This window comes from Perognathus longimembris, chromosome 7, assembly GCF_023159225.1.
Source record: "Perognathus longimembris pacificus isolate PPM17 chromosome 7, ASM2315922v1, whole genome shotgun sequence".
NCBI classification, from domain to species: domain Eukaryota; kingdom Metazoa; phylum Chordata; class Mammalia; order Rodentia; family Heteromyidae; genus Perognathus; species Perognathus longimembris.
Genome location: NC_063167.1, coordinates 3,513,827 through 3,540,042, shown reverse-complemented (window position 1 = coordinate 3,540,042; position 26,216 = coordinate 3,513,827). Strand labels below are relative to the sequence as shown.

Below are 26,216 nucleotides of genomic sequence, written 5' to 3'. Positions count from 1 at the left end.
CTCGCAGCACTTCGCCGGGGTCGCCGCGCCGCCCGGGGTCACGGAGTTGCCGGCCCGCCCTCCGCCGCCCGGGGCCACCGCCCCTGCCCGGGCCGGGCCGCAGCCTGCAGCCCGAACGGGGCTGGTGCCGCGGGGTGGCTCTGCGGGAGGACCCCTCAGCCGGCCGCCCCGGTGGGTCCTCACGTTTCCGGGGCCCACAGGGCCCCCCTTCCCCACACTTGCCTGCTGTCCTGCCTGCTGAAAACTGGGGTGCCACGCAGCGGCCTGGCACCAAGTCCGGGGGCCCCCTCTTGACCGCCGAGGGCCTGGATGGCGCCCCCGGGGTCCCCGGGAACGACTTCCCCCGGGCCGACCCCTCCCACCCACCGGCCTCCCAACTCCGGCCGGCTGGAGCCGAGCCCCGCCGAGCCCCGCGGCGGCTCCGGGCCTCCGCGTCTTGGCGGGGAGGACTCCACCGGTGGCCACGCCCCTCGCCCCCAGCTTTCCCGCTGCCTCCGGGGCCTGCCGGCTCGGTGGCTTGGAGCTGGCGGCCCTCCCCTCCCCTCCCCTCCCCTCCCCTCCCCTTTCAGGAAAGCCGTGTTGGCGAAGGAGAGCCTGATGAGGGAGGTGGTAGGAAGCCAGCCGGGCCCCAGCTTGGGGTGGGGTTGCCTGGACAATGGTTGACAGTTGCATCCCCAGGTTGGGGGAACACAGAAGCCCAACAGATACTGGGTTTTTATTTTTATTTTTATATTTGTGCTGGTACTGGGGCTTGAACTCAGGACCAGGGCATTGTCTCTTTCTGCTCAAGACTGGCGCTCAGCCTCTTGAATAGCTGGGATTACAGGTGTGAGCTCTGGGCACTGACCCGGCTTCCGGTGGCTGTTTTCTACCTGGGAACCAGGGTTCTCAGTAGGCCTGCTTGCTGGTTGGTTCCCTCCCGTGAGGCCCTGGTGGTGTTTGGGGTGTGGTTTCTGTGGCACTGGCACGAGCCATGGAGAGCTGAGCATGTACCAGCAGGTTCATTTCTGGGACTTCAGGCCCCCGGTGGGGTCTCCTGTCACCCTTTCCTGCCGTTTCCACTGGCTCTCCTGTTGCCAGGCAGAGCTGGAGGAGGGGAGGGGGACAAGGTGCCCAGGCTGGCAGGTATCTGACTCACTGTTGGCGCTGGAGGGCTTGGACCTTGGTCAAGGTCTACTTGGTCTCTTCCCCTCCAATGGAGGGGGCCAGGTTGTCCCTAAGGGCCTCCAGGAGCACCCCCAAAGTTCTCCGGAGAAGACGCTCCGCTCCAGACCTGGCCTGGAGATTTAGCACCATCCATCAAGCAGCCCGGATGCTTCCCAGGCTCTGACTCCTCTCCAGGTCCCTGGCGGGAGCCTTGTCCTCTGGTCTCCGCCACCATGTCCCAGCCGATCCTCACTGGCCCCTTCCCACTCGAGAGCCGAGGCTGGCCTGTGGAACGCAGATCAGAGCCGGACTCTCTGTCCTTAGTCGTCCCAGAACCCCTTGTTTAGACGCAGCATCCACATTAGTGGGCTCCTTGCCTCAGGAACACGGCCGGCTGTGCCTGCCCGCGGGCCTGACTGGGGCCTCCCTCCCTCCCCTCCACCCACAGGTCCCTCCCAGCCATGGAGGTAGGCCCTGGCTCTGGTGAGCCATGGAAGGGCACTCCTTGATCCTCTGGCTCAGATGTGGCCTCCTTAGGTTTACCCTCAGGTTCATCTGAACCGTTTGTTTTCTTGGGAGTCCTTCCTGTTATCTGGAATCCAGCCAGCCTACCGCCGTGTTGGGGGGGCCTCTGCCTCTGGTACAATTCCCTGTACCACCTGCCATGTCTGGTGCCTGGCGCTGAGTGCCTGAGAAAGGCTTGTGGTCTCAGTGTCTGAGGTGGGGGGCTAGGCTGTCCTGAGCCCTGATACGACGTCAGTCCAAGCTGCTTCCTGGCCTTCCTGCAGGGCTGGCCTGTGTCATGGTCTCTCTGTAGCCCTGGGGTCCAGATCCCTGACAATGACCTCTAGGGGCCTGGAGCCAGCTGGCCCTAAGACATGACGGTTGGTGGCTGGAGAGCCCATATTTTGGGAATGATGACACTGGCTTCTAAACCCACAGTTGTTGGACTTGTTCCCTAGGGAATCTGTTTTTCTTTGGACTCTGCTCTGTCTCCCTCCTCCTCCTCTTCCTCCTCCTCCTCCTCCTCCTCCTCCTCCTCCTCCTCCTCCTCCTCCTCCTCACAGTGGCTTTTGCTTGCTCAGCATTATTCTTCCTGTTTGGGGGGTGGGCATCTTTGCCACCAGCTCTGTGGCTTTGTGGTCGGTGGACGATCCTGTACCGGGGAGGAAGATGTGGTGGGTTCCTACCTCTCCTAGCTCAAGGACTGGTCCTTGCCAAATTCTCTGGGGATCTGGGAGGGCTGGCCAGAATGAGGGCTTAAGAATTGGATGGCTGGGGGCGTGGTTCAAGTGGTAAAGGACTTGCCCAGCAAATGCAAAACCCCAGTCCTGTGAGGTGTCAAGAACTGGGTGGAGGAGACATTGGGTATGAGCAGGCAGCTCCCAGCCCTCTGCCTCAGTGTCCCCACAAGTAGAATGGGGTCCAGCACTGTCTACCTCATAGAGGGTCATTGTGACGGCTTGGTGCTGTGGAACATTTAGGTCACAGTGCTGGGGGTGTGGAGGAGCTCAGTCCACCTGGCGCTGTGCCAGGGGGCAGCTCGCCTGCCTCCCGGAGGACATGTTCCCGAGACCCGCTTTCTCATTCAGTAAGTCAGAGGAATGGGAAGGGGCACTGCGCCAGCGGGGCTGGGAGCGAGAAGCCCGAGGCCAGGTTGCAGGGACGCAGAAGGCCCGGCCCCTTGGGTCTTTCCTCTGGAGATGGGGCTCCACGGCCTCCTAGCCTCTGCCCCGCCGAGGAATGTACTACTTGGCTGAGCCCACGGGCAGTCAAGAGACTCTCTTGGCCAGGCAGGGTGGCCCGTTGCCTCTGCCTGTCCCTCACAGGCTAGTCTTTGTTGCGTCTGCTTCTCTCTTGGTGGCTGGCATCCCTGTCTCCCATGCTCTGTCCCTCCCTTTGCCTTCAAGGTGTCTCCATGCCTTCTCCTCCTCGCCTCCGCTTCACCCCACACGGGCCTTGAACCCTCCTCCCCCTGCCGGGCCCTGTCACTTAGGGGGGAAAGCCTCGCTCCGGCTTCTCTTCTCAGGAGTGGCGCTTTCCTTTGGTGAGACGCCAATGAGGTGATGTCTGGGTTTTGTTAAATGTCATAAATAAATTATTAATTGCTGCTTGTGCAGGCGTATTAACCCTCCCACCCCACGAATGAGTCCAAGGACTCATGGGAACTTTAGTCTGTGCTTCTTTGTGGCCTGAACTCCTGGTCCCTCCGTGTCCCTCCTTCCTGGGCTCTGCTGGTATTGCGGGTCACTGAGTGACACTTCATTCATAGTTGGGAGTAGAGGTGACAGCACCAGGTCTGGCTCGGGGAGGGACTCGCGGGACCCTCCTCCGGGAAAAGGGGATGCTTTGAAGCCTCACGCTGTCCTGCCCAGGGGGTGGGCTTGATTCCTGCCCTAGCTGACTTGGAACCTTGCTCCCCAGAGCTCAGCCTCCTGCGTAGCTAGGGTTACATTATGACATCACTGTGCAGTCCCTCATTCTGGTGATAGAGCTCTTGTCCCATCTCTTGGTCCAGCCCTGCCCCCGGTCCGACTCTCACTGGGCGGATGATTAAACTTTTTCCTCCAGTGACTGGCTGTTCTTTACTTTGATCAGCTGTGTGTGCTCATCGCCCAGGCGGCTGCTTTCTGCGTCTGCTCAGGCTGCCCCTCCCTGGAAGGGGGCGGGGCCTGGAGTCTGGCTGGGGCTTAACCGAGAGTCCTGTGTGTGGCCCAATTCTGACGCCCTGAGGGGTCCTGTGACCTCCCAACCCTGCCTTTATCACCCCCGTGTCCCCAGAGTGCACCCCTGACGTCATGTTGAAATGTGGAACTCCGGGTGGGCCCGAGACCTGGAGGGGGAGGTCAGAGAGAAGCACCAGTGGGCAGCTTCCAGCCTCGCCTGGGGCCCAACGTGGCTGAGCCACCTGTGGGCTGTGGCTCGTCGGATCCCGCGAGCGTCCGTGTCCTCGTCTGCAGTGGGCTGGTTCTCCTCTCCAGGGCTGCTGTATGAAGACAGAGGAATCCCTGCTGGCTCCTAGAGCCTGTTGCCCTCCACTCCTCTGGGTGACCGCTCTAGGTGGGGCCGCCCAGCTCCCTTTAGGGCTGCGCCTGGGAGCCCCCCACGGGCCTGAGCTGGGGCACTGGGGAGAGCTCGGGAAAAAGCTGCCTGCCCCTGCTCTGCCAGACTCCACCGCAGCCTACCATACCCACCCGTCTCTCGCCAGGCCCGCTCTGACGGGGCAGCTAACCAGGCTAATGGGCCTAATTATAGCTGGCTTGGATCGATGAAACGCCTGAGCCCTGGAGGGGCGAGGCTGGTGTGGGCGAGCACAGCCCGCAGGCTCCGGAGCACAGTCCTGGGGCAGGGCCATCCCTGGGGGAGGGGGTCCTCCCTGGCCCCTGGCCACATTTGTCTCAGAGCTCTCTGGTGCCCTGTCCTGTCTCTGCCCGGGGGCTGTGGGTGGAAGGGCAGGGGTCAGTGGACACTGGGCTGGGACCTGAAGTGGCTGATGGTGAGAGTGTGTGGGTGATGACAGTGAACCAGGTTTTGAGGAGGCTCAGGCCCTGTGGCACAAGAGGGGGGAGAGGTCCGAGGGGGAGGAGGGTGCTGGCACTGGGGGTGGGGTGGGGACTGTGTCATAGAGGGCCACCACAAGCCATGTGGGGACAGAAGAGCCTGTCACAGATGGGTGTGGACAGGGCTGTGCCTATCTCGAAACCTCCGGGGAGGCCCTGGGCCAGGCGGCCCTCTGACCAAGGGTGCAGAGGCTGGGGGCCCTGTCCTGAGGCTCAGCGGGCCCGGGGGGGGGGGGGAGGTCTTCCTGGGGCCTTCCTTTCTTTCTCCCCCCACCCACGAGCAGTTGACAGGTTCCCTTCCGGAACCTCCCAAGCTCCCCACGGGTCCTCTTTGCTGATGGTCAGGCAGAGACCACCTGCTGGGCTTACAGGGGACAACCCAGAGAAGGCGGGGGTGGGGGTGGGGGGGAGTGGCCCCTTGAGGATTGCATCAGCCTGGATCCCATTACATAACTGAGTTGAGCACTGCCGGGTGGGGTGGGGTGGGGGAGGGGGCTCTGCTGGGCTGCCTGTGGGGGGGGGTGTTCTCTGCCTGGGGAGGTGTGGATGGCCACCTCCTGGGGTACCCTAGCCTGGCTCCCGGTCAGCCCCAGCCCTGCTGCCCAGTCTCCCTTCAGGGTGACTCCTGGGTCTCTGCACACATTTGCAGCTGCTTTGGGAATCCCTGCTGGAGAGGCTGGGCCCGCTCTGCCGCCCGCCGGGCTCCAGCCTGGCCGTGCCCGGCTCTGCCCCACGGAGGCCAGACGGCAGAGCGGCCTCCCTGCCCCCCCCCCCCCCCACGCCCTCCACACCGCGCTCCTCCCGGTGCAGCTTCCAGCCTTGCCGGAGCCTGGCTCTCCCATCTGCCTGCCCGAAGGGGCTGGGACTTGAACACGCCTCGCCCAGTGCGGGGCTGTGCTGGCTGGCAGGACTTGCTCCCTGGAGCCAGTTAAGGGGTTGCCGCTCCACCTTGCCCCTGTAGGGGGATAAAGCACGTGGGGTGCTCGACTAGGACCCTCGGAGGTATGGGTGGCTCAGGCACAGGGAGCCACCGGGGGCGGGGGTCCTCCTCCCTTCCTCCCTTGGGGCTCTGGGAAGCAGGCTGGAGAGGTTGGAGAGGTGTGGGGCATGGAAGGTGGCTGTTGGGTTTGTTCTGGAGTGTGTGTGTGTGTGTGTGTGTGTGTGTGTGTGTGTGTGTGTGTCACCCAGTGATCCAGGGCTGAGCTCTGGCAGGGCCGGCAGGCGCTCCCAGGCCTCTCAGGGCCTCCGGGGTGGGTGGTCCGGCCCTCAGGAGGGTGTCCTGGGAGGCAGCCCTCGGACTCTCAGCCCCCTAGCCGCCTGCCCCGCTGTCCGGGGAGACATGGGTGCCCCTCTTCCCTCTTCACCGCCTCCCCCGCTGCACCGCGCCCCGCGCTCAGCCCTCCCTGTGGCTGGTCTGGCTTCCTGGCGAGCCCCTTACAGCCTCTTCCTTCTGGAAGTTTCCTTTGCCTCTGGAGGTGGACATACCTCTCCTCTGTTTGTTACTGCTTCCCTCCTCCCTCCTCTGTGGCCTGTCGTGAGGTCTGGGGCCCCGGGTCACCCCGGCTCCCTGGAGTCAGGCTTCAGCGGCTATGGCTGCTGGCAGTCCAGCACATCCCCCTCTGCCACGGAGGTGAACAGGGGGCGACCCCTCTCTCCACACTCACCCAAGCACACTCTGCTCCCCGAGTTTCAGAGGTGGCCGGGCCGTTCAGGAAGCGTGGACATCTTTTAGGAAACCACGTGTGGTGGGGTGGGCGTGGCGCCACATTCCTCATCTTCCTGGGTGCCCAGCCGGGGTGTGCCTGGTACCCCGTGAGGCTCGGGTCTGCGCGGGGCTGGGAGGGAAGCAAGGCAGGCTGGTGTTAGAGGGGTCCTGTCAAGCCCGGGACGTGCCCTGGCGCCCCGGCGGCCCCGCCCGCCCCATGGATCTTGGAATGATGGGGCCTGGCCGCCTTTATTGTCCTGACTTCGGGAGCCCCTTGTGGGCCACCACCGTGTGGGCCTCTCGCTTCCGCCTCCCCGGGGGCCTCCTGCTGGCCAGCTCCGGTTCGGTGGGGCTGCCTCCTTCCCCGAGGGCCTCGTTCAGGTTGGGGTTCCCTTTCCTGCAGCGGGGGGTGGGGGGGTGGGTGGGGTGGGGGTGGTGGTTATTCTATTCCCAGCGGGCACTCCCGTCCTCGCCCGGCCCGGGGAGGGCGCGGCGGCCGCGATGTGGCGCAGTTGGGGTACGGGGCGGGCGGGCTGGGGTGGCAGCGGGCGCCCTCCCGCGCCGGGCCCCGGGGCTCTGGCTGAGGAGAACGGAGGCTAACCTTCCTCGCTCCTGCTCTTCCAGAAGAAGAGGATGGTGGCCTTGATGCCTTTGAGGATTTCTTCCCCATGGAGCCTGTGAGCCTTCCCAAGAAGAAGAAACCCAGGAAGCTCAAGGAGAGCAAGTCCAAGGGGAAGCGAAAGAAAAAGGAGGTGAGCCACGGCAGGGGACGGGGGGGGGGGGGGTGGACACGGCCAGCCCTGGGCCCTGGGGCGGAGCCGCTGACTTGCTAGACAGGCTCTGTACCACTCCAGTCCCCCGGCCTCCCCCCCCCCCGCCCCGCCCCCCGCCTTTTTATTTGCTAGTACTAGGCTTTTAGCTGCTTTTTCTTTTGTTTTTTGGTGCTGGTCTGGGGCTTGAACTCTGGGTCTGAATGCAGGGTCCGGGCTTTTTTCCCCCTCTCAAGGCTGGCACTTTACCACTTGATCCACAGCTCCACTTCTGGCTTTTTTTGCTAGTTAATTGGAGATGAGTCTCGTGGACTTTCCAGGGTGGCTTTGAACTGCCATCTGCAGATCTTAGCTTCCTGAATTGCTAGGATGACAGGTATGAGCCACAGGTGCCTGGCTTTGCTGGTTATTTTTAGAGATGGAGTCTCTTGACCTTGCAAGTCTCAGCCTCCTCAGCCGCTGGGATTATGAGCCATTGGTGTCCAGTTATAGTTGGTTTTTTTGAGATAGAGTCTAACTTTGCTTGGACTGGCTTTGAACTTGAGGCCCTCCTGTCTCCCCTGCCTAAGTGGCTGGGGTTACAGAAGTGTGCCATTACACCTGACTGCATCCTGTTTGTTTCTTTCTTTCTCTCTCTCTCTCTCTCTCTCTTCTTTCTTTCTTTCTTTCTTTCTTTCTTTCTTTCTTTCTTTCTTTCTTTCTTTCTTTCTTTCTTTCTTTCTTTCTTTCTTTCTTTCTTTCTTCCAGTCCTGGGCCTTGGACTCAGGGCCTGAGCACTGTCCCTGGCTTCTTTTGGCTCAAGGTTAGCACTCTGCCACTTGAGCCACAGCGCCACCTTTGGCCTTTTCTATATATGTGGTGCTGGGGAATCGAACCCAGGGCTTCACGTATACAAGGCCAGCACTTTACCACTAGGCCGTATTCCCAGCCCCTACATCCTGTTTCTTAAACGGGTGGGAGGGTCATTTTGCACCGTCCCTGTCCTGTGCAAGGACACCCTGTTTCCAGCAATTGCTGTCCCCTCACGCTTGCACGGTGTGGTCACCACCTGCCGGACCCCGGTCCCCATCACTGTCTGTCCCTGTGAGGAAAACCTACTGAAGTGACGTGAGGCGAGCTGGAGAAGCTTAGGGGGCCTTGCTAAAGGGCCGGCCTCGCGGGTGCGCCCTGCCGGCGGGCCGTGGCGCAGCCCTCGCTTGGTTCCTGGTTCTCGCTGCTCCGGGCGGGTGAAGTGGGGACTCAGGTTGGTGAGGAGAGGGCAGGGCTGCCACCGACGTCACGTCCACCCTCAGGGTCAGCCTCGGAACTCGGTGAGATGGGGAAGCTGGTGGCGAAAGGACCCTGGCGAGCCCCTGTGGAGTGGAGGCCTCCAGGGGTCACCTCCAATACTCCAGGCAGCCCTGGGGGGTGCACCTCACTCTCCACCAGGGAGTGGAGGGAGACGTTTGGACGTTACTCAAGGCAGTGGCAGCTGCAGCCCGCTACAGGCCTCCCCTGGGGCCTTGAGCGAGATGGGGTTTCTGGAAGGCTGTGAGCGGAGAGGGACAGAAACAGTCGCAGCTCTGGCTGGTTCCTCTGGAGGCTACAGGGCGCAGGCCCGGGGCAGAAGGCCGAAGGAAGGAGACTCCAGAGGAGAGAGAGGGTGGTGATGGGTGGGTGTGAGCCGCTGCCTGGGCCTCCCGCCTGAACTTGGGTTTTGCACCCCCTTCGGCTCCCTCCTATTTGGGTGCTGGTCACGGTGCACGTCTGGCCACTCCCAGCGTTTCCCACCCTCCCCACACCCTCCTCAGCCTGGAGGCTGCCTGTGGGGCGCGGGACCTGGTCTAAAAGCCTCTACCCTGAGGCTCTGGGGGGGCCCCAGAGAGGGCGAAGACCCCTGTCCCCGTTACCCCCGTGGGATAACAAGGAGGCGGAAGGAGTCCTGGCCCCTGGCTCCTGCCACAGCCCCCCGTCTCCCTCCTTCCTTGGGCCCCGGGGGGGAGGGGGTGTAGACATTTCTAGAGTGCAAGCCTCTGCGAAGCAGGAGTCCACATTTGCTGGCTGAGGTTGGGAAGTCTCCTGGAGTCACCATTGTCCTTGTTCCTGTGGCCCGGGCTCTGGGGACCTCAGTCCTGGGCCTTGTGACCGGCGGAGGCAGGGCTTCCTCTGTCTTGGGCTCCGGCCTTAGCGTTTGGGCTGCCTCTGCCCGTTTTCCAGATGTGGGCCCGGCAAGGGTGTCACAGTCACCTGGGGGAGCCCCCCTCTGGGCAGGGCCAGCCAAGTCCCCCTCTGGTGGACGCAGGGTTCAGCTCAGGCCCTGGCCAGGGAGAAGACTGGAGGAGGCCGGCGGGAGGGAGCTGGGCTCCAGCTGGCCGCCAGGACCTGTCTCTGCCTCTCTGAAGCACAGCCATAGGTCACTTCTTTTGTGCAGCTGGTCTGAGCCTTCCGTAGCCTTTCTTTCTCGGTTATGTGTTTTTGTTTTTCCCTGCGTAGTCGGTCTCTGACTCTCATGCGTTGCCTCTCCTTGTGTCCTGCTTCTCTGCTGTATTAACCTCTCATATCACTTCCTGTATTTCCCTGCCTCTCATTTCCATCCCCACTCCCTCATCCCCCTCCCCCCCCCCCCCCCCCCCGCTCCACCCTGTTCTGGCTTCCATTCCCCAACCCCTGCTCCTGCTCCTCCAAGGAGCTGCCTTGTTGCTCCTCAAAAGGGGTTCGTGGTAATGGTGGATGGAAGCCCCCCAGATGAGAGGCCCTGGAGGGGACCCTACCCACCCCCCTGAGAGCCTGGCTCTGGCCAGCTGTTGGGTCTCTGGGGAGTCCGGAGCACACATGTCCAGAGGATCCCAGCTGCCCACCTGCAGGGCAGATCCAAATCATAATTTTGCCCCTTTTCCCTCCCTTCTCCCACCCCGTGATGCCAAGATAAAGGTTAGAGGGGCCAGGAGGAGTGGGCCCCCAAGCAGCCTTGTGATTGTGTTTTGGGGGTGGTGGTGGTAGGCAGCAAAGTCCTGGATTCTGATTTACATGAAATAACTGGGCTGCAGCAGGAACCTGAGCATATGTAGATGAAGCTCCTTGTCAGACCAGAACGCAGGAGGGAGAAACGATTTCAACCTGTACTGCAGCGGTTGCCATAGCAACCAATTATTCAGTGCTAAATTATAACTGTTTATAACACTCGTGAATGGGGAGGCTCATATTTCATTCTTTCTTTTTCCCTCTCAATCTTGAAGGACCCCAAATGCAGAATGACCAACTCTCCAGATCTTGCCTTTGAGTTTAAATACCTCTGTTTTATTTGGGGGTGGGGGGGGTGGGGAATATAGAATGTGTGTGAGCTACAGAGGGAGGGGAGAAGCAGAAAGGAGACCTCGATCCGGAAATGTCTCTGAATCTAGGAAGGAGGAAGGATGTAGGGGAGAGACCCCCCGAATGGGGTCTCAGGGACCGTGGCTGTCATGCTGCCCCCCCAGCTCTCAGAGAACAGGGCCCTGCGCAGAGCGCTGTACCCCAGCTCAGGCACCGTGTAAGGCGCTTTGTGGGCGGGCTCCGCAGCCTTGAAGGTTCTCTTCCCAGCCATTGGAGCATCCCCTCCAGTCACATCCAGGGCTGTTGCAGTGAAGGTCAGTGTCAAGGTCAGAGGCCCAACTGTCATCCTCATTTTCACAGCACACAGTGTTGATTTCATCTCTTAGACCTCAGGGCTAAGGTTGGCTTGTGAGCTTTATTTAATTACTGGTCTGTGCCTGAGTCTCTTCCTCTGAATGGAATATGGGAATATGGCTAGAACTTCCCGTCCAAGTTGTAAGATAGTGAATGGTCACTGTTCTTCTGGCTCTTGATTCCCCCCCCCCTCCCCCTGGTTCTGGGGCTTGAACTCTGGGTCTGGGTGCTGTCCCTGAGCTTTTGTGGTCAAGACTAGTGCTCTACCACTTGGAGCTACAGCCCCATTTCTGGCTTTTTGTGGTTAATTGGAGGTAAGAGTCTAAGGGACTTTTCTGCCCCAGCTGGCTTCAAATCAGTCCCCAGATTTCAAACTCCTGAGCAGCTAGGATTACAGACATGAGTCACTGGCTCCTTCTTGCCACCCGACGACTGTACACCCTTTATCCTGCCGATGAGCCGCTCCTCTGTGAGTTGTTGAGAACCATTCGCAGTTCTCTTCCTCTCCTTTTATTTCTTTATTTTTTACTTTTTGGTAGGGGTGTGGAAGCATCCTAGTGTGAATTCTCCTGTCCTGTACCATGGGGTAGAGGGTGCGGGGGGGGGGGTGGGTGGGTGGGGGAGGTAGAGGCTCAGGTAAGATCATGTATAGGACAGGGTGGTCCAGCTTATGTGGTCTCCATCTGGTGGAGATTCAGGAAAAGGGGGGTGGGCTGGGGGCGGGGCGCTGGCAGTCAAAGCCTTCTCTTCCCTTGGGTTCTTTCCTGGGCCACTCCTCACCCCCCCAAACCATGGAATGAGAGGTTAATGTGTTGTCTGAGTCTAAGGCAGGTGGTGGAAAGAAAGAAGGAACTACTGATGATTTGCAGACCTGCCTTCCTGGGATTCTAGCATATTCTGTCACCCTCCTGCTCTCTTATTCTGCTCTGAATCGGGTGCTGGGTGAGCCCTCCGGCTCGTGCCCACCTCTGCCCCATGCCAGCCCCGTTCCCTCAAGCTGTGCCCACACTGCTGCTCCTGCCAGAGAGCACGATCGGCTGGAGATGCCTTCCCCCTGCCCTCCGGCTCACCCTTGGCTCCATCTGGGCCCTGTGTTCTGGGCCATGCCTGCCTGCTACTCCTGGCGTCTCCTGCGTTGTGGGATGTGGCAGCGTCTGCCCAGCCCGGCTTGTCCTGACCCTGTCCCCTGGCTCCCGGCACCCTGTGCAGTTGGCTGCAGCCCAGCCCTGTTGGACAGAAATGGGGGAGATGAGTCTGGTTTGTCATCTGGCTGTATCTTTGAAGCTGGGGTTGTCATGGGAGGGGCATCTTGGAGCACTGCCAAGGGAGGAAGTGCCTCTGTGCCAGGGAGTGGTCGATGGTGCCTGGAGCAAATGGCTGGTGGCGTTCTGAAGGCACGCTGCTCTGGCCTGGGTGGGCTCCCTGTCCAGGGCACATGCTGGGGCTCTGGAGACCTGGCCTTTCCTGTCTGAGAAGAGCAGAGCAGAGTTTCTCCGCTGGCTCTCTCCCATGTCAGAAATGTTCCAGGTCTCTTTTAACTGAGGAGAGGAAGGCGAGGTTCGGCTTGCCACATGTCTTGTTCAAGTCCTGGGCCAGCAAGGAGCAAAACCTCCCAGGGAGCTAGCTTCAGGGCTTCAGGGCAAACAGGCCAAGCAGCTGTCAGTCCATCCGGGGCCCTCGGGCCTCCTCCCTGGCTGGGCTGGGCAGGGTGGGTCCCCAGGGCAGGCCTGTGGCTGCTGTCCACGGTGCTGAATCCCACTCGCCTCCCTTGGTGGGCCCGGTCTGGGACGGAGTGTGCTTTTCAGGTCTCTTGAAAACCTGAGCTGAACTCAGACGCCCTTGGGGGAGTGAATGGCCACAGTGACGTTGGCTGAGCTTGGGAGCTGTAGCCTCAGGGCCTTCATTATCATCAGCACCAGGAATGGGATCTTTGCTCTGTTCTGACTTAGGCAGCCGCCAGGTTCTGGCAGCTTCTCCTGGGGCCTGCTGTGGCAAAGTCAGTGTTCTGGGATCTCTGTAGGATCTAGGAAAGCTAGGACTTCTGCTTCTGCCTGTGCTGGCGCCACCGACGTGCTGATTAGTGGATGGAGAGGCTTCAGAACAGGGAGCCTGGCGGGCGAGAGCAAGCAGGGCCTCCAGGAGGCGGCATGGCGCAGGGAGCGTCTGGGTCTCAGGGAAAGCTTCTCAGTCACCTTGTCCGCCCCGCTGAGAGGAGTCTGTGTGGAGCATCTCTCCTTGGAAAAGGCAGCCACGAGCAAAAAGGCAGCCATGAGTAAAAAGGCAGCCACCAGTGCCTCATGAGGGCTTCACTGGGAAGGGCAGAGCTCGGCTGGGGCTCTCCCTGCTCCTCCTCCTCCTCCTCCTCCTCCATCTCCATCCCCTCTCCATCCCCTCTCGTCTTCCCCTCTCCCACCGCTGTCTCCTGAGCTCATTTTTCATCTCTACTTCTCTCCATCTCTTCCTGTGCCTCTCTCTGCTCACCTTGAAAACCTTCCATGGCAATCAGGAGGGTGACAAGCCTTGGTAACTGTGGCAACAGTGCCAGCCCCTCCCCACAGACCAGGCTGAGAGGGCTCTGCCAGCCTCCAAAGGGCAGTACCGTTCAGGTGGCCACGCTTAGGCCGCAGACACCCTTATCTCCATATAAATGGGCCATTTTCTGCCTGTACGGACAGGAGGCTAAATCAAGGAAGCCAGGCTTACAAGCTGCCTAAATTACCTTCTCTCCTGGGGCTGGTGGGGAAAAAAGGTGGGCTTGGATGGTGGCGGCCTCCATGTCAGCTCTCAGGTAAAAGTGGGGTGTGCGCTCTGCATGAATTACAGGTTTCCCTTGGGTGGCGTAGCCCCACGAGAGGCATGCAGGAGGCTTCCGGGCTGGCCGCCCAGCGGGCACCAGGTGGAGGATCGACTCCCATTTGGGGCTTTTCTTGGGCACCTTTTTTGGGTGCATGCCAGTATTGGGGCTTGAACTCAGAGCCTGGGTGCTGTCCTTTAACTTTTCCTGCTCAAGGCTGGCTCTCTTACCACCTGAGTCACACCTCCATTTCTGGAGTGGTGTGTGTGTGTGTGCGTGTGCGCGCACGCACGCATGCAAATGTGTGCCCATATTGGGGCTTGAACTCAGGGCCTGGGCACTGTCCCTGAGCTGCTTTTTCTCAAGGCTAGGGCTCTTCCACATGAGCTACAGCTCTACTTCTGTTTTTGTTTTTTTTCCCTAAGTAGTTTATTGGATCGAAGAGTCTCATAGACTTTTCTGCCTGGCTGGTTTTGAACTACAATACTCAGATCTCAGCCTCCTTGAATAGCTAGGATTACAGGTGTGAGCCACCAGGGCCCAGACAACCACTTCTTGATTTGGGGTGGTTAATAGGTAATAAGAGTCTCACAGGGCTGGGAATATGCTTAGCGGTAGAGTGCTCGCCTTGCATGCATGAAGCCCTGGGTTCGATTCCTCTGCACCACATACACAGAAAAAGCCGGATGTGGCGCTGTGGCTCACGTGGTAGAGTGAGCAAAAAAAAAAAAGGCTCACAGACTTTCCTGCCTGTGCTGGCTTTGAATTTTCAATTTGAGTAGCTTAGATTCCAGGCGTGAGTCGCCGGCACCTGGTGGCCGCTGTTTTGACACGGTCATGCGTACCCGAGTCCCAGTGTCATTATGGAACTCTCGTTACAGTCCCAAACACTTGACTGCGGGGAGGCTGAGCTTGTCCCATGGGAGCTGCACGCAGGCTTCTTGTCTCTGTGTGTGTGCGTGTGTGAGTGCGTGCGTGTGTGTGTGTGTGTGTGTGTGTGTGTGTGTGTGTGGTCTGGTTTTACCCCACCCGCATTTGCTCTCAGAGGATGAGACGTCTGGCCAGTGCAGGTTCAGGCGGTCTGGGTCCTTCTTGCTGGGCCTTGGCGCAAGCTGTGGGCCGTGGATATGGTGGTGAATGGTTACTGGTCCCAGGTATGGGCGGCCCACCTGTCCGGCCTGTGCTGGGCTGTGTTGCAGCCCAGGCCCTGGGTTCTGTTGCAGCCCATGGGGCCCTCACTTGTCCCCCTTTGTCTTTCAGGGGAGTAACGATGAGCTATCAGAAAACGAGGAGGATCTGGAAGAGAAGTCGGAGAGTGAAGGTAGCGACTACTCCCCGAACAAAAAGAGGAAGAAGAAACTGAAGGAGAAGAAGGAGAAAAAAACCAAACGTAAGAAGAAGGATGAAGACGAAGATGACAATGATGACGGATGCTTAAAGGTGAGCACCAGGGCGGAGCTCAGCCCGGAGCTCAGGGGCCCTGGCTTCAGGTAACCACAGGGCGGAGCTCAGCCCGGGGCTCATCCCCGGCTTTTGCCACAGTTCTGGACCTCTAACCCATGACCCATTCCAAACAGGTGGCACACGGAACCCCAAGTCTGTGTGTGCCCATGCGTGCACGTGGATGGTAGACGCTTTAGAGTGTAGCCCCAAGCCTGGGAGACATTTGAGATGATGATGGCTGAAACTTAGGAGTTTGTGCGTCTTGCGGATGCATTGGCTGCTCTTGGCAGATGGTAGAACACTCCAGCGTGCTGCCCACGGTTGCTGGAGAAAGTGATGGCTTGAGCTCAAGTTTGATGTCCGGGGCCCCTCACGTGGAGTCATTTGGGAAAGTGAAACAACAAATGGAGTCCTTGCTGCAAGCGGCAGCTGGCTAGCTCTGCTTGCTGTGGTACAGGTCCTCAGCGCATGCTCTGTTGTGCCCGAGTGGGCATTCCCACCGAGCTCGGAGCAGAGCAGAGTGGCTGTGGGGATGAGCCTGGTTGTGTCCCGGAGCCCGCAGACCCTGGGAACAGAGCGGAACGAGCTGAGGCTTTAGCGGACCCCACATGATCAGGTGCACTTTGCTGTCTTAGCTCTGGGGGTGTAAAGAGAAGCGCTCCATAAATATTAGCAGAGTTGCTGGCAGGTGAGGCGGCACGCTGAGCGGGAGTGACTGGAGTCCCGGTGCCTGCCGGGGGGCCCCTGACGCCCGGAGTGATCCCGTCTGTGGGTGGGTGTGTTGTGAGTCGTCTGGGGCTGGTAATGGCTGAGGGGCTGATGTTCTGATTAGCTTAACCGAGAGTGGTTCGGGGTTATGTGTGACACCGCCAGTCACTTGCTACCGTGCGCAGCACACTCCCGTGCGGGCTGGCTCTCCCGTGCGGGCTGGCTCTCCTGTACCTTCGGGAATGGCTGGGCGTGTTTGGGGGGGCCGGCCAGCCATAGGAGGGCAGCCCCTACCCGAGCATGTCTGACCTGCCACAGAGCCGCCTTCCCAAGCCGCCTTTGCCGCCTTCCACTGGCAGGCCTGGTTTACAGCCGGGGGACCCTTAGAGTCCAGGGAGACTGTTATGCACATGACCTCTGCCTGGTGCCTAGAAATGAGGCAGGATGTATCTGCCTTGTGGGGCCCAAGGGAGTCATCTACTCTGTACGCTTCTGGGTTCAGGTAGGGCACTTTCATGGTCACCCTTACCTAGCAAGACAGAGCACAAGCATCCTGCATCCGGGCATTCCCTGATTGGACTGCCCCATGTCACCTGACCACCTGACCGGGAGCTCTGGCTTACAGGAGAGTGTGTGCTGATTGGCTTGCTGGGGCCACTCGGGGTCCCTGGAGGGAGTGGGCTGTGAGGGGAGGAGGCAGGCAGCTGGGTTGGGTGCTGGCATGTTTCCAGTTGTTCTGAGCCCAGGCCCCCCACCGTGAGGTAGGTGCAGGTGTTAATCGAGGCACAGAGGTGCGGTCACTCGTGCACCTCTCATTGCCAGCATGTGGCAGACCTAGGGGTAGAACCGGCCCAGACCGGTAGTGGGCACCAGCCCCAGCGTAGGGCTGTCCAGCCATCGGGCCATCCGTCCGAGGACCAGCTCTCCCGGGTGCTCGGGGGACATCGCATTCCTCGCCGGCACCGCTGCTCCGCGCCTCGAGGGGCCCCTTCCTGTGCCCTGGCTGCAGAACCTGGCGAGGGGCTGTCCTTTCTTGCCAGCACCCCGTGTGTAGCCTCTTAGCCCTGCTGCCTCCCAGGCCTGCCGGGTGCTGTCCCTCCACAGCCGAGTTCTGGCCACTGTGCTGAGTGTCACGCTGCCCTGGGTCTGGGGACACTGGGCGCATCTTACCGGAGGGCTCATCTCTAGCAGCGGCCTTCCTGCTGTCATTTTCTGGAGCGAGTCTCTACCCACGTCTTGCCATGAACCCTTTGGCCCTGCGCCCTGTGGGCCGGTCTCTGAGATGTCTCCCTGGTCGGGGCCACCCTGCGGGGGCCGGGCGTTTGCACCCAGTGAGCGGAGCAAATGGCGCTTTGGAAGTGGCGGACTTGACCAGGCCTCCATTCTGAGGCCCGTGGGGCTGGGGTCCTAGGGAAGGGTCCCCACTTTTGACTGCGCCTCCGCTCCCCTCTCTCCGTAGGAGCCCAAGTCCTCAGGGCAGCTCATGGCGGAGTGGGGCCTGGACAACGTAGACTACCTGTTCTCTGAGGAGGACTACCACACGCTGACCAACTACAAGGCCTTCAGCCAGTTCCTCCGGTGGGTGGGGGGCAGCCTGCCATGCTGGGCACCTGTGCGGAGGGTGCTTCCCGGGGAGGCGCCCAGCCCGGGGTGGGGGTGGGGGATGCACGGAGACAGAGCCTGGCTCCCTGGGGTGAGCCAGGGCCCAGAGCTGGTGGGGGGGGGGGAGCAGCCCCATTGCCACCTAGTTTCCAACCAGGAATGTGGGGCTGGTGGCACATGCAGGTGTAGGGAAGGGTGGAACCTGCCCGTTGCCCTTTTCCCTCTGCCCCCTCCTTCTCTGCCCCCCCGCCCCCCCCCCCCCGTCGGTCATCCTCTCGTCTCTCCCTCCACAGGCCACTCATAGCCAAGAAGAACCCAAAGATCCCCATGTCCAAAATGATGACTGTCCTGGGTGCCAAATGGCGGGAATTCAGTGCCAACAACCCTTTCAAGGGCAGCTCTGCGGCTGCGGCCGCGGCGGCGGTGGCTGCAGCGGTAGAGACAGTCACCATCGCTCCTCCGCTGGCCATCAGCCCCCAGCAGGGGCCGCAGACCATGCCCATCCGCAAGGCCAAGACCAAAGAGGGCAAGGGTAAGGCTGCTGGGGGTGGGCCCCGACACCTGCCCGACAGAGCCCACGGGGCCCTGGGGGGTGGCCATGGACAGGCCTGGGCGGCCAGGCCTGGGAATCTAGTGTCACCCTGGGCTGACAGCTTTCCTCAGCAGTAACTCGACCTTGTGGCTTCCGGGGCATGTGGCTTTGCCTTTACTGGCCCTGTGACTGGGCAGGGCTGGAGAAGAGGGAGGAGGGGCCGCCGTCTGGAGCTGCGCCAGCCGGGCTCTTGGGTGTGAGGCGGCCGGGGTCAGCCCACTGGCCCCCCTCCCCCCCTCGGGCGGGGTCCTTCTTCAGGTACGCAGGGTGGCAGGGAGTGTCCAGTTGAATGCACGTTGGGAGCAGGCAGGGGAGGGCAGGAAGGAGGTCCGGATCCTGGGCGGCTCAGGGGTAGGGCAGGTGGATGGAGAGACTCGGGGCTCGAGGGGCCTGCGCATGGAGCTGCCTGGGCGCGGGCTCTGGTCTCTGGCGCGTGAGTGGCACTGATGCCTCCAGAGCTGGCCCTGGTGGGGTCACCAGCTGCCTAGCCTTCCTGTGTGCCGTGACCGTTATTTGCTTATTTCCTATTACTGAGGATGAACCCAGGGCTTTGCTCTTGCTCCATAGGTGCTCGACTACTTAAGACATACCCCAGTCCTTTCACTTTTAATTTTTATTTATTTATTTTTTTTACCAGTCCTGAGGCTTGAACTCAGGGCCTGGGCACTGTCCCTGAGCTTCTTTTGCTCCAGGCTAGCACTCTACAATTTCTGGCTTTTCCTGTGTAGGTGGTACTGAGGAACCAAACCCAGGGCTTCGTGCATGCTAGGCAAGCGCTCTACCGCTAAGCCACCTTCCCAGCCCTCACTTTTAATTTTTGATGTGGGGTGTCACTGGCTTTTGTCTAGCTGGTCTTGAACTTGCCTCTGCCTCTTGAGCTGGGCTTTGACGAGGGCTGGAGACCCTGTATCTCCGCCCCAAGGAGCCGTGGTTTCTGAGACAGTGCTGGGGTGTGGTACCCTGTGCCAGGTCTCTCTGGGTGTGCAGCGTGCGTGTGTGCTGTGTGTGTGCACCCTGTCGTACCACGTCCCGGCCACCCAGAGCCCTTGGGGGGTGGGGGGCTTGGCTTGTTTCCCACCTGCTCAGGCCCCTTACTTTCTTTATTCCTGGACTCCAGCTGCTGAGCTATTGATTTCCTAAGCTGCCTATTCAGAGCCTGAAACATTGAAATGGATTTTCCCTGGTGCGGCCCCAGGGTACAGCTGGGCCCCCAGGTCCACGTCCACCTGCACCGTGGCCAGGAAGGCGTGGGAGAGGCGACTTCAGTAGCGCTTCCCTCCCACCTGGGCTCAGCCTGGCAGTGGGCCAGGCCGTGCGGGGGAGGGCATTGCCCCGGCCAGCTGCATAGACACCTTCTCAAACCTGCCGGCCTCTCCCGGGGTGGCCGTCAGGGTGGCTGGGGGCTGTGATGCTCGCACTCCTTGGGCCCGGGAGGCTGGCGGCCAGGAAGGAGTTCCAGGATGTCCCAAGATGACCCTCCGTGCGTCTAGGCATTGACCGCGGCGGATAGGTGTTCCCTTGTGGCGCGGCTGGTGTGGAGGCCGGGGGCTCTGGGGGAAACTCCTTGCTGAATGAGTGCTTACCAGAGCTAATTCCAGCAGGGCTGGTCCGTGTTAGGGTCACGATAGTTGCTGGAGCAGACACGCATGGGTCAGGCCAGTCTTTCGCTCTCCTTGTTTGCTGTGCAGCCTAAGCAAGGACCTCCCTCCCCGACCTTGGTCTCATCTGAAAAGGGGTCGCAGTAGAATGTCCCCGTTCCTTATTGAGGCCCTGCCCCTGAGGTCCCCGTGACCAGCTTGGGCCGCCTCCATCCAGTGGAGCAGCTGGTGGCAGGGTTGGTCAGCAAAGTCCTTGTCACCATGTCCAGGCCCTGGCGTAAGGAAGAAGATTAAAAGCTCCAAAGATGGGAAGAAGAAGGGGAAGGGGAAAAAGGTGGCCGGGCTCAAGTTCCGCTTTGGAGGAATCAGCAACAAGAGGAAGAAAGGCTCCTCGGTGAGTGTGCGTGCGTGCGTGTGTGTGCATGTTTGTGTGTGTGCGTGTGGGGAGGGCTGTGATAATTGTGGAGAGTGGGCTCTTGGTTCATTCTCCAGAGCCAGCGGGAGCGCCTCCCTCCTTCTCCATTCTATCTGCAGCCTCACCTTCCCCTTCTGTATGGTCTAGAGCCTGGATTCTTCTAGAGGCTTCCTTAGCTGGGACTGTGGGCAGGCTTACCGGGCTCAGTCCTAGTTTCTGTTGTCCACAGCAGTGGTTTCCTCCAGGGAGCAGGTGGGAGGATCAGCCGGGGGGAGGCCGGGCTGGGAGGGTGCGGCCCCGGGAGGAGGCCTGGGCCAGGCTGGCTGGGGCCCTGACTGCTCCCCTTGACTCCATGACCCCGTGCAAAGCCTAAGCCTGGGTCAGCCTCTGGGTCCTCTCTCTGTGTGGAGGCAGCTCCTGCCTCACCCCCACCGGGAAGCCCATTCCTGGCCTTCCCTCAGCCCTGCAGTGGGTCAGAGAAGAGGGCTAGCTGGAAGCTGCGGGCAAACGCTCTGACACTGAGTTGCATCCTCAGTCTTGGAAGCCGTTTCTCCACTCCTCCAGGCCGGTGCCAGGTCTCATGGTTGGCTGCTCTGGAGCAGAAGGGGCAGCCCAGCCCACCTGAGAAACTATTTGTCTGGCTCCTCTGTGCAGGCCTTGTGCTTGCAGGCTGTTCTTAGGGTGCAGGCAGGCTGGCAGGAAGCTTTCCCGGCAGGGAGGCAGCAGTGAGTGACAGATGGGACAGACCAGACCTGGAGCTGTGCTGTGGTGTGGGTCCAGTCAGAGAGGTCTGGGAAACTCCTGGTAGAGGGCCCCTTAGGGCTTCCCTGGTAGAGGGCCCCTTAGGGCTTCCCTGGTAGAGGGCCCCTTAGGGCTTCCCTGTGAAGCATGTACAGAAGTTAGGCAGCGTGGAGGGCAGAGCCCAGGAGCATTTTGGAGTAGAAACGTGGGAGAGTCTGAGGGCTGGAGGACCGGGCTTGGAGGGTGGAGTGGTTGTGGCTGGTTCTAGCTGGATCAGGGTAGGAGGTGATACATTACAAATGCTGTCTCCAGAGCTCACCCCACCAGACCCCACAGTGTGGGGTGCTGCTGTACCCTGGGGGGGGGCTGTACCCCCCAGGGCTGGCCCTGGCTCACACAGGCCTCCCTTCCCTGCAGAGCGAGGAGGATGAGCGAGAGGAGTCTGACTTGGACAGCGCCAGCATCCACAGCTCTTCGGTGCGCTCGGAGTGCTCCGCAGCCCTGGGCAAGAAGAGCAAGAGGAGACGCAAGAAGAAGAGGAGTAGGGCTTCCTGCTGGCGGGTCTTGGGGCCTTTGTTGTGGGCGGGGTACAGAGGCCCCCTTGGGAAGCGGGGGATGGGCATCTTCAAGCCTCAGCTTCTTCTAGCCTTGGCCAGGACTGTTCTGTGCCTTCATCTCTGTCAGGAGGAGGGGGGGCTCACTGTTCCAGGGGTGAGCGTTAGGAACCCAGGGCATCAGCAAGTGGGCCCTGGAAAAAGAACTTCTTTCGCCAGTCCTGGGGCTTGAGCTCAGGGCCTGAGCACTGTCCCTGGCTTCTTCCCGCTCAAGGCTAGCACTCTGCCACTTGAGCCACAGCGCCACTTCTGGCTGTTTTCTATAGATGTGGTGCTGGGGAATCAAACCCAGGGCTTCATGTTTACGAGGCAAGCACTCTTGCCACTAGGCCATATCCCCAGTCCCCCTTCCATCCATTTAAGCATTTAGCATTGGCCTGTCTGCGGAGGGGCGGGGTGCCTTCCGTGAATGCGCCTCTCCTCACCGTAGTTGATGACGGCGATGGCTACGAGACGGATCACCAGGATTACTGCGAGGTGTGCCAGCAGGGAGGGGAGATCATCTTGTGTGACACCTGTCCCAGGGCCTACCACCTGGTCTGCCTGGATCCAGAGCTGGAGAAGGCTCCGGAGGGCAAGTGGAGCTGCCCGCACTGTGTGAGTGTGGGTGAAGGTCCCGGGCTGGAGGAGGGTGTACTGAGGCGCCCTGGGGGGGGGGGTGAGTCCAGCCTAAGGGGAGGGGATCCAGCCTGGGTGCCTCCATCCCGACCTACTGCAGGAGAAGGAGGGGATCCAGTGGGAGCCAAAGGACGAGGACGAGGAGGAGGAGGAGGGCGGCTGTGAGGAGGAGGAAGATGACCACATGGAGTTCTGCCGCGTGTGCAAGGACGGCGGCGAGCTGCTCTGCTGCGACGCCTGCCCCTCCTCCTACCACCTGCACTGCCTCAACCCGCCACTGCCAGAGATCCCAAATGGTGAATGGCTCTGCCCGCGCTGTACTGTGAGTGTTACGCCCGCCTGCCCCGCCCTGCGCCGAAAGACCCGCCCAGGCCCCGCCCACGGCCCACGCACGCCCCGCCCCCTGGCCGCGGGAGCCCCTAGCGGCACCTGCTGGCCCAGGCCACGCCCACGGCCCACAAACGCCCCGCCCCCTGGCCGCGGGAGCCCCTAGCCGCACCTGCTGGCCCAGGCCACGCCCACGGCCCACAAACGCCCTCCCCCCCCTCACAGCAGCAGCTGCTGGACAAGGCCACGCCCACTCCTAGCCCATTGAGAGAAACCTCGCTTGGCTCAAGGCCCCGCCCACCTCGCTCAGTTCTGCTCTGCTTCTAAGTTAATAATGCTTACTCGGCACCGAGGGCCTCCCATGCGTTTCATTCTTTCAGTTCACCTGCCCAACTTTGGTTTCTTCCCACTTTCATGTGAAGGGCTTGGGGAGAGTGCTGCAAGTTCTCTGCCAGGGAGCTACATCTCCAGTCCCGTCACTCCCATTTTCAGAGGAGAAAACTGAGGTGTAGGGAAGTAATGGGCTGCCTAAAAACCACACAGCAGCACAACTGTCTACTTGGGGCCACCTTGCGCCTGGCTTTTGTCCCCAGGCTCAGTGGTGAGAGCTTAGAAGCTGCCCCCCCGCCCGAACCTCTGTTGTCTGGGGGTAAAGGAGTGCTCCCCACTCCCACCCCTGGGCCCCAGTCCTTGTAGGCATGTGGAGGGTCCATGCTCTGAGTGGACCCCCCTCATCCCTTTGCCCACTGCTAGATGCCCCACCCTGCAGGTTCTGGGCTGTGCAGAAGCTAGCCCTCAGTCACCCTTGTACGTCTGGACTCGTGTCTTGTGGTGTGCCTCTGCCTGGGTGTGCATGCGTGTTTGGCTCTGTGTAGGGGCCTGGGAAGCCCTTTTCACAGGCGCAACCTTCTTAGTTCTCCCCGGAAGCCCCCTGGGTTCCTCCCAGGAGGGTGGGCCCCTCCTTGTCAGGGGAAGAGACATTTTCCGGCTCTCCCTCCTCAGCCTGGGCCTTGTCTCTCACTCAGGCCGGAGCAGGGTTGGCTCTGGAGTTTGTGAAGGGCAGGCACTACACCTCGAGAGAGGTACAGGACGGATGGCCCAAACAGCCGCAGGCAGCCTGTACTCAGGACGTGGGCAGCCGCGGCGGAGCGGGAACCTGCCGTCCCCGGCAGAGCGCACTTCCTCAAGCGGTCACCTCTGCCCCAGTCCAGCCGGGACTTGGAATCCCTCCTGCCAGGGCCGGGGCTGCTCTGAGCCCCCTCAGGGTAGCACGCGCAGTGCACCAGAGGTGGCGTGTGCCTGTTGCACTTCTGTGCCGGCTAGCAGCTCTCTAGAGTCTAGCGTTCATCAGGGCCCTCCCTGGGTGTGTTCTGGGCAGTGAGCCCTGTCTTCCTGCCCTGCCTGGCCGGCTTCGGTACCCCTGGGCCTGGGTGCAGCTCTGCCGGGTAGGGATGAGGGAGGTGGGTGGAGGCGCAGTGCCAGGCAGGGGCTTATGCCCCAGGGGTGCTTCTGGGTCAGAATACAGCAGAATATGTCCTCAGAGGGCTCCAGACAGAGGACAGGGCAGAGGGCGGGCTGCCGACGGGCACATCCAGTCGTGGGGCTGCTCTCCGCCCTGCTGCCCTTTGCAAGTGGGCCTTGTGTTCTCCCTCTGTTCCGTGCACGTGGCGGACGCACGCTCCACGGCTCGGGGTTGCCAGGAGTGGATAAAGCTCACGTCCGTGTGCGAGGCCCGTGTGCACAGAGGCTCGCCTCTCGCCTGCCGCCTGCACGTCTGGCACGCATGGCCGAGGAGGGGGGCGTGGGCCCCCGTGGTGCTGTGCTGACTTGGGCGCCTGTGTTCTGCTGTCACGGCAGCTCCAGGGTGGGGTCCTGTGGCTAAGCCCTGAACTTGGGGGGGGGACCCTCCTTCCTCCACAGTGCCCCCCGCTGAAGGGCAAAGTGCAGCGGATCCTCCACTGGCGGTGGACGGAGCCCCCGGCCCCGTTCGTGGTGGGGCTGCCAGGACCGGAGGTGGAGTCGGAGGTGCCCCCGCCCAAAGCCCTGGAGGGCATCCCCGAGAGGGAGTTCTTCGTCAAGTGGGCCGGCCTCTCCTACTGGCACTGCTCCTGGGTGAAGGAGCTGCAGGTGAGGCGGCCTCAGCCCCGGCACCTCTGGGCTCGTGGATGGGCACGGTGGGGAGTCGTGGAGAGAGGAGGCCCGTCCTGCCTTTGGGGGGGTGGCTGGGCGGGGTGACCCGGGGGAGCTCCCCCTCCCTCTCGTGACCTCTGCCCCCACCGCGAGCAGCTGGAGCTCTACCACACGGTGATGTACCGCAACTACCAAAGAAAGAACGACATGGACGAGCCGCCGCCCTTCGACTACGGCTCTGGCGATGAGGACGGCAAGAGCGAGAAGAGGAAGAGCAAGGACCCGCTCTACGCCAAGATGGAGGAGCGCTTCTACCGCTACGGCATCAAGCCGGAGTGGATGGTGATCCACCGCATCCTGAACCACAGGTGAGCGCCGGGGCTCTTCACTGCACGTGGGCGGGGGGGGGGGCAGAGCCGCCGGGGGCCCCCACGGCTGGTGACCTGTCTGTGCCGTCAGGAGGGTGTCATGCCCCACGGGACCCAATTATCGGCCTGCGTTCTTGAACAGAGCAGGACCCCAGTGAGGAGGGCCCCCCCGGCTCCTAGCTCCTTCCAGCTTCCTGCCTGGCGTCAGTAGGACAGCTCTGAGAACCAGGCTGGGGCCGAGGAGTGAGGGTGTACCAATTACGCTGACTGATCACAGGCCAGCATGAGTGCGTCCTGTCCCCAAAGCAAATTCGAGAGTAAGCGCAGCAAGGTTAAGTCATGGCCTGGTCACACAGCCCAAGTGCCAGGCCCAGGATTCAAACCCAGCATTTTCCAGCAGCCGCCGCCAAGGCTCTAGGTATGATTCTAGGAAGAAGGGAACCAGGTCTCCCGTCCTGGCCAGCTCAGACGCACTGGGTCTGGATATGGCTCTGCTGGGCGGGGTGAGGGAGATCGCAGTACTGCGGTCTCTGTGAGCACCAGGCTGGGGCACGTGGCGGCAGAACCAGCCAGCCTTCCCTCCCTCCCTCTCTCCCTCCCCCCTCCCTCCCTCCCTTCATCTTCCCCTCCCCCTCGTTGTGCCAGTCCTAGGGCTTGAACTCAAGGCCTGAGCACTGTCCCTGAGCTTGTATACTTTACGCTAGCACTCTACCACGTGAGCCACAGCTCTACTTTGGGCTTCGTTTGGGTGTTTAATCGGAGATGAGAGTCTCATGGACTCTCCCGCTTGGGATGGCTTTGAACCAGGATCTTGAGCTCTCCGCCTCCGGAGTGGCTAGGATTACAGGTGTGCGCCCCCGGTGCCCAGCCCGAAGCTGCTTTCGTAGTCGCCGTCCTGGCCTTCGAGGGCCCCTGTGACAACTGTGAGCCAGCAGTCTGGAAATGCCCCGGGGGACCGGGTGCCGAGAGACTGAAGGAGGCGCGGGGCTGGGGGCCAGCTGCTTGGAGAGCAGTTGGCGTGGTGGGTGAGGGGGGGGCTCTTGCTGACTTTGGGGTTCAGGTGCTTGAGGACAGGTGCTGGAGTGTGGAGTACCGGCTGCATGGTATCAGTTGGAGCCGCATCTTCAGGGTGCTGCCTCCCAGGGGTGACAGGGGTGACCTTCCTCACCAGGTGGAGCAGAGGTTAAGAACGCGTGTGCTGGATGCTCGGCTCCCCCCCCCCCCGTGGCCTAGCCTGTGGGCGCCCCTGACTGCTCTTCCCCCGGACTGGGCCGCGCTGAAGCTGACGGGGTTGTCAGGAGCCTGCGGGGTGGCCTTCAGTGACACGGGACTGCAGAGCGGGACCGAGCGGCTGTGTTCTTCGGAATGTCCCCTTCCCTCCTGGGGGGGGGGACGGCCCTTTCCCTGCCGGAACCTGAGCCCCACCTTGAATTTGACCCT

The 26,216-nt window shown here is 61.4% G+C and overlaps 1 protein-coding gene across 1 annotated transcript in view; it reads left to right on the top strand.

Annotated features, from left to right (window-relative positions):
* Positions 1 to 26,216, top strand: part of Chd5 (chromodomain helicase DNA binding protein 5) — a 49,765-nt gene that overhangs the window by 558 nt on the left and 22,991 nt on the right. Inside the window, exons 2-11 of the mRNA XM_048349811.1 lie at positions 7,036 to 7,163; positions 14,881 to 15,060; positions 17,231 to 17,349; positions 17,667 to 17,905; positions 19,833 to 19,957; positions 21,137 to 21,260; positions 21,764 to 21,930; positions 22,052 to 22,273; positions 24,199 to 24,405; positions 24,565 to 24,776. Coding sequence (XP_048205768.1) covers positions 7,036 to 7,163; positions 14,881 to 15,060; positions 17,231 to 17,349; positions 17,667 to 17,905; positions 19,833 to 19,957; positions 21,137 to 21,260; positions 21,764 to 21,930; positions 22,052 to 22,273; positions 24,199 to 24,405; positions 24,565 to 24,776 — 1,723 coding nt within the window. The remainder of the gene's footprint in view (positions 1 to 7,035; positions 7,164 to 14,880; positions 15,061 to 17,230; positions 17,350 to 17,666; positions 17,906 to 19,832; positions 19,958 to 21,136; positions 21,261 to 21,763; positions 21,931 to 22,051; positions 22,274 to 24,198; positions 24,406 to 24,564; positions 24,777 to 26,216) is intronic.